Source organism: Aulonocara stuartgranti (assembly GCF_965226115.1).
Source record: "Aulonocara stuartgranti genome assembly, chromosome: 6".
Taxonomy (NCBI): Eukaryota; Metazoa; Chordata; class Actinopteri; order Cichliformes; family Cichlidae; genus Aulonocara; species Aulonocara stuartgranti.
The window spans coordinates 25142002-25148671 of NC_138944.1; the positions used below are offsets into that span (position 1 = coordinate 25142002).

The 6670-nt window shown below is 42.1% G+C and overlaps 1 protein-coding gene and 1 long non-coding RNA gene across 4 annotated transcripts in view; one reads left to right on the forward strand and one right to left on the reverse strand.

Annotated features, from left to right (window-relative positions):
* The window catches only part of sh3gl2a (SH3 domain containing GRB2 like 2a, endophilin A1), a 37294-nt gene that overhangs the window by 24360 nt on the left and 6264 nt on the right, over window positions 1-6670 (forward strand). For both annotated transcript variants that reach the window (XM_082537771.1, XM_082537772.1), the window contains exons 2-8: window positions 4229-4297; window positions 4750-4822; window positions 5125-5268; window positions 5621-5754; window positions 5851-6009; window positions 6318-6421; window positions 6545-6660. In XM_082537771.1, coding sequence (XP_082393897.1) covers window positions 4229-4297; window positions 4750-4822; window positions 5125-5268; window positions 5621-5754; window positions 5851-6009; window positions 6318-6421; window positions 6545-6660 — 799 coding nt within the window. The remainder of the gene's footprint in view (window positions 1-4228; window positions 4298-4749; window positions 4823-5124; window positions 5269-5620; window positions 5755-5850; window positions 6010-6317; window positions 6422-6544; window positions 6661-6670) is intronic.
* LOC309709218 lies at window positions 340-4784 on the reverse strand. Of its 2 annotated transcripts, XR_014277448.1 has the most exons (4): window positions 4698-4776; window positions 4561-4600; window positions 3061-3201; window positions 340-683 (listed from the first exon to the last, which is right to left on the reverse strand). It is a non-coding gene; the product is annotated as an uncharacterized lncRNA (long non-coding RNA). The 2 variants fall into 2 exon arrangements; XR_014277447.1 differs by lacking the exon at window positions 4561-4600 and having other exon boundaries at window positions 4698-4784.

The following is a 6670-nucleotide window of genomic DNA, read 5'->3' on the forward strand; positions in this document are numbered from 1 at the left end:
TCTTTGCAATCTCACCAACTGATTAGGTAATACCCATTTTTCCCTAGCAACCAGGCACGCTAGGGGGTCACCAATAGGTCTCTAGGTCTAATCACAAGGTCTTTGGGTCTCATCTTGTATCTTGAAGTTGAATGAGTGTATATATGAGCAGGATCTCAGGTCATGTTTTAAAACATGTTTATGGTCCTATGTGAAGCTTAATCACGTGCTATGTAGACAGTAAACGCAGACTGAGAAATGACTTTTCATTGAAGCTGGAGGCGGCTTGTGTCTCATATTGTTGAAAAAGAAACATTGTTTGCATATTAATAGATTCTTTTCAATCAGGGTCAAGGCAAAAATTATCACACAGTACAGTATATTTATTTATTTATTTAAATTTGAAGTAGTCTATAGAATAAGGCTCTGGAGTGTGGTAAAACAAAAAAAAAAACCTGGCAAAAGATATGCAGTGGAAACTGTATCTGTGCTTTGCTTCTCCATCTGTTGGGACCACAAAGCAGCCTCGTGTCCGTGTGCTTGCGTAAATCAGCACTGCGTCTCTCTGACGTCACAGGTTGCGTGTCACCTACTACGACACTACTGTTATTACCCAGCAGCCAACCGTGCATTTTACAGTTCTGTGAATGGGTCACGTCACACTGCCACCACTGCTGCTCAGTTCTCCTTGGTGTCTCCTTTCCCTGCAGGGGGGGTGGAAGAGAAGAGTAGGAGGGCTGAGAGACAGTGATGGGTGGAGGAAAAGCGTAGGGTTAGTTGTTGGATGAGTGACTGATTGGAGGGATAAAAAGAAAGTGACATCGCCGTTTACCCCGGGGAGGTTTTAGATTGTCGGTTTCCTGACCATTAGGTGAGGTCGTTGGCATGCGACACATTTACTTAATGTGTAGTAAGTCACTGGGAGTAGCTGGATCAATCTTCACTCCCTGTCTCGTGACTGGCTGTGACTTTCTATATATAGTCTCTAACATGAGGGAAAGCTTGCGCACATCTTCCTTCCATCAATGCACTTAAGTGCCGTCTCCTCGTCTTGCAGCCATCAAAGCACAATAGTGACTGACTTTGCTCTCCACTTTCAAAGTGTCTGGGGGGGATTCATCGTACACTGACAGCAGCCAATGCTGTACTGGGCAGCAGCAAGCACAGCAACGCTGCTCCACTTACTCAAAACAGCCACCAAGAGCTCATTCTTATTCCGTCAGTTTCTCATGCAGATCCCCAGACGCTGCTTCACTTTGTTGTTATTCATCCATTTCTGTTGGCTCTTACTTTCTAGCCTCCCTTAATCTTTAAGTCAAATAAGTCAATAGTTATTGGATACATGCAGGTTCATAGGGAGAAAATTACATAGGGCTGAAATTACATCTAGTTTGCCCAACCCAAAGTCACAAGGCTTGTTCTGTCCTGATGGGCAAATAGTGTTTAAATTCTCACGTAATTTTACAGGTGATGATCTGGTTAAAGGGATTTTTAAAGGACACTGCACATTTCTTTCTTTAACACCAACACAAATAACAGTTTTCATGTTGAATTGATGGGAACAAATTGAAGTGAATGAATTATATAGGTTTTATATTTAATGTGACAAGGCTCTTCTACATTGCAAGTCATTCCTTGTAGTTGTGTACATTATTAAGCTTTATGGGTCACATCCGCATCCAGAAAAGCAGTTGTGTAAGAGAGCATGTATACTTTGCTGTATAGTGTAAAGCTGTTTATTATATTCACTGTCTTTACTTGTGTATGAATCCTGAGTGTTAAACAGAATACTGCTTTCTGCTTAATCTCCCACAATTTGCAGTGTTTTGCTACAGTTCATAATAACACCCTCCGCATTGTAGTGAAAAATCGAGCGTCAGTTCTGTAGACAGCAGGTGAGAAACGCGAAAGAGACATTTCAGCCTGTAAATGCAAGATTATGGAAAACCCAGCAAAACTTTCCTCGCTCATGCCAAACCTGGGGCGGATGGGAAGAGTAATAATCATCTAATTCTCTCTGTGGTGAAAGAATAATGGGCAAAATCCTGTAGAGGCACCAAACCTGTGACTGGACCATTATGCACAGCTGTTATTCTGTGCTAATTATTTTTGAGCTGACACACCAACTAGATCTTGATTAAAAATGAAAAAGAAAACTCTTTGATTTTGTCCCAATCTTTGTCAGTTTTATCAGCTGAGACACGTCAGCATGTGCTCAGAGTCAAGCACATGTAGATGTGGGCTCGTATTTTTTTAAATAATTCTACATAAAACACGGCCTGTCTTTGTTTTCCTTTTGTAATCGGTCAGCTCGCTGCATTCGTGCGTCTGGGAACGCGCAGCAATCACATGCACTTGCCTATATATAACACCCCAGGTGTAAAGTAGTTCAGGATGTAATTAGCCGGCCTGTTTGATCGGCAGCAGTGCCACTACAGCTGTGACTCATGAGCGAATGCACGAACCACATATAAATTACTCCAGCTTCTTTTTTTCCCCACATTTGAAAAACACACTCATCCATTTTATTGGATTGTTTTGTTCCTGATCCCTTTCAGTCTTTGATCCTGAGGTCTGGCAGGAGAAAGAATTTGTTGCGTGATTAAGAACAGGAAGTTACACACACCTGATAAGCCAGGCATGGGCAGGTACCTGTCACCAGCTGAAGGAGAATTTCATGCTGAGGGAAAATTAATGACAGGAAATGTATCTGGCTGCTGGATTTCATATGTGTCTGTGTGTGTATGTAGCTGTCAGAATATTGAGCTCTTTCACTAGTGAGATCATAAAAGACTTTGCTACGATGACTCATAAAGCACCAATCTTCAGAAAGTCTTACACTGCATAAACTGCTGCCACAGGCTTAGCCTTATAAACCTGCCGGCTCTGTCTGTCACAGATCATCCCTCTGCATCACTCCCCACCACCAGCAGGGAAAAACACGTCTCACTTTTGCTCGCATAATAAGAGATAATTCAGCTCCTCGCAGTCCACATCACTAAAGATGTGATCAGCACAGGATACGCAAGCGTGGTGGGGTACAGCGTTATTCCCGCTCAAGGAAAGATTTCATCGACTGACCTTAGCTTTCATGACATTCCCTGAAAGCATTTTTCCTCCCTCAGTCCATCCTCTGAGGGCTGTGTCTGGCCTCGTTGTGTCAGACTGCTGCCCCCTCAAGGCGCCCGGACGCATCACAGATCGGTCCCGATGGTGGCAGAGCTGGAAATGTTAGAGCGAGGGGACGGGAGTTATTTCTGTATTTATAGCTCGTGCCATGTCTGAGGCTATAAATGCAAACGCTTGCAGCTTGTTGGGCACCCGTACTTATTTTATCTCTATCAGCAGACATAATGAGACATGATGGTGAATTTCGTCAACACTAAACCTGAACTTTAAAAGCAGGAGCTAACCAGAAGCCTTTTTATTCTAATCAGACTTGAAGGCTTTTACATGCTCTAAACTATCCACGGGTATGAGTTTACCTGGGGGACTCCGATATAACCCAAAAGATGTTTTCCCTCAAATTTAGCTAATTTGCTTCTTCTTTTTTTTCATGAAGAACACTTTGCGTCTTGAAATATCAGGAATAAATGCATTGTATCTTGCTGCAAGTTATATTGCTGTTTGGCAGCAGTCTCTGGAATACCAGATTCATTTCACTGATGATCACTGAGACTGATATTGCACTCATCGTTGACACCCTGTTTTATGTCTTCAGGGTGACAACTTGTGTTTAGATTTCGTGTCATTTCCACCTGAGGAGGGTCAGAGGGCTGGATCTGTTTAGCATGGGCTAGCAAAGAAATCAAAATGTTTGAAGAGCTTATATCCACATACAGGATGCTCCAGCTGCTGAGAGTGGCAGAACGAAGTCATCTACTGAAACAGATGCAGAACAAGATGAAAAAGGGACGACCGTGTCACCCACTGCGGACAAATTTTCCTCTTTTGTCATTGTCTCATATTAGCAATAAGAGTGCAATCTCAATTATTAATCAGAGTCAAAATAAAAACAAAATAAAATGATGAATCTTCATTTTAAGTTTGCACTTATGAGAAACCTTTTATTATCTGTGCCTGTACTTTGCTCAGGGCTTTTTTCATATTGTTCAGATTCAGTTATTTAACGTCATCACTGAGAATCACAGAAATTTCTTCGACCTCTTGCACTTGCAGCATTTCACCTTTTCATGATTTGCCGGCCTGATAATTCTTTTTTTTTTTTCTTGGTTTGTTTGTTTTGCAGAGAGTGAGCGAGAAGGTCGGAGGAGCAGAAGGAACAAAGCTTGATGATGACTTCACTGAAATGGAAAAGGCACGACTGCACTCACACGTTCACATTATCACCTTGTTGTTCAATAATTTCCAGAAATTATTGCACTTATTATCAAAACTTTGTTGGACTAACATGGACCATTTAAAGAGAACGTTGGTCAAGAATCCACTGATTTCGTTTTCGTACGCTGACGTTACTGTAAAAACTCTAAAGTTGTGGAGACATGTTTCACACATATTTGCACCAACGCTGAATTTAAACTAAAAAGCTGCAAGAGAAGTGTGCTTGAAAAGGTCTAATACCTTTGGGATGTTGCACCCACTTTACAGCTCCATGTTACACCTATGAGCAGAGCATGGATGTGTGTTAGTACTTGTTTGCGATGTGAGCTATCTGATATCCTCGTGTAATAATGTTGTTGCAGCTTGTCATTTCTTACCTGTAATTTCTTTCTTTGCCTTGTGTATCTCCTTCCACGTTGTGGTGTGCAGAGGGTGGACACCACAGCTCGAGCGGTGATGGACATCATCACAAAGACCACTGAGTATCTGCAGCCTAACCCAGGTAACATGATGGTTATCCCACAAACTTCAGGATTGGTTTTTGGTGTTGCTGGCTGACCTTTACCTGTGTTACCACTTTTCCAGTGTTATTTCATTCACTAATGGTTAATCCAAAATGCTTATTAGCCTTAATTTCTTCTTGTATTTTGCAACATTAATCTGCAAATTAAACTTCCTGTAAACAATAAACTCATTTTAGCCATTTTAATTACATTTTAGACTTGTGGATCATGACTGCAGATTTAATTCCTTCAAACGTGAATCCCAGAAGCATTGGATTTCATTAGTTTTCTGTCTCTTTAGCCACAAGAGCAAAGATGAGCATGATGAACTCCATGTCACGCATCCGAGGCCAAGAGAAGGGGCCGGGCTATACCCAGACTGAGGTCATCCTGGGGGAGGCCATGCAGAAGTTTGGCAGGGAGCTCGGAGAGGAGTCAAACTTTGGTGAGCTGCAGCACATTAAAAGCTGGTCACAGAAAGTCTGACAAACACTTTTCTTACAGACTCTGCAAGAACAAAGCAGAACGATTTTATTCCTTCAAGTACGCAGGAAAGAAATATCATGAAAAATGTATGAGTCTGTTTTCCAGCCAAGATCCACAGCAGAGTGCCTTTTTCATGACTGAACATTAAGATGTTTTTCAAAGAGAAGCACCTGTTTTGAAAATCTGCTGTAGGCTCTAACGAGAGAGTTACACTTAAAATCCCCACATTTTTCTGCATCATACACTGAAATCAAAACACGTGTTCACATGTTATGTGGCGACTAAATACAAAATGTGTGTTGTTTTTGTAGGTCTTGCGCTGATTGATGTTGGAGAAGCCATGCGTGAGCTTGGAGAGGTTAAGGATGCTCTGGACATGGAGGTGAAGCAGAACTTTGTGGATCCTCTGCAGAACCTTCACGACAAAGATCTCAGGGAGATCCAGGTACTCTGACACTGCGGCATGGTGGGGGTGGGGGACTAATGAAAATCATCTCTGGGTCGGGAATTCATATCACCTGTCTGGTTTTTCTCGTTTCAGCACCACCTGAAGAAACTGGAAGGTCGACGTCTAGACTTTGATTATAAAAAGAAACGTCAGGGCAAATTGACGGATGACGAACTCAAACAAGCGCTTGAGAAATTCGATGATTCCAAGGAGGTCGCTGAGCAGAGCATGTTCCACCTGTTGGAGAGTGATGTAAGCACTATGCACTTCCCCAAATTCATCAGCACACATGACATATGTGAACCTCTGAACATGTCTGAGAGTGAATCCCGGTTAGATTTTAGATTTTACCTGGTGGGCTTCACATTAAGTCCTCAATCGTTTTGGCCTAAAGAAAAAATATAAAAAGATTCCTGAAAGATGAGTTTTACAGTCAAAAATACAAAATAAGTTCATTGGATTTGTATGAAACTTTGGTGATAAAGGTTTAAAGTAGAAACACATCAGCCTGTTGTATGGATGTGTAGCAGATCTTGTGCTTCTTCTCTGTGCATCAACAGATTGAACAGGTGAGCCAGCTGGCTGCATTGGTTCACGCTCAGGTGGAGTATCACACCCGAGCTGCCGAGATCCTCACACAGCTGACCAGTAAGATCGATGAACGGTCAGTACTGACATTTCACTTTCCCGCTGGGTCTTCTCATGATTTACATGTTTGAAGTGTTATTTAGTGATGCAGCAAAGCCAGAGAAACAGAATCTCTGAGGGATTATTTGGCTTTTTCTAGGATAAAGGATACTTCCACCAAACCAAGGAAAGAGTTTGTCCCAAAACCGCGCACATCTATGGACTTCTCCATCAATTTGAGCCAAAATGGAGGTGTCCACAGTGCTCGCTCTCCAGGTGAGAACTA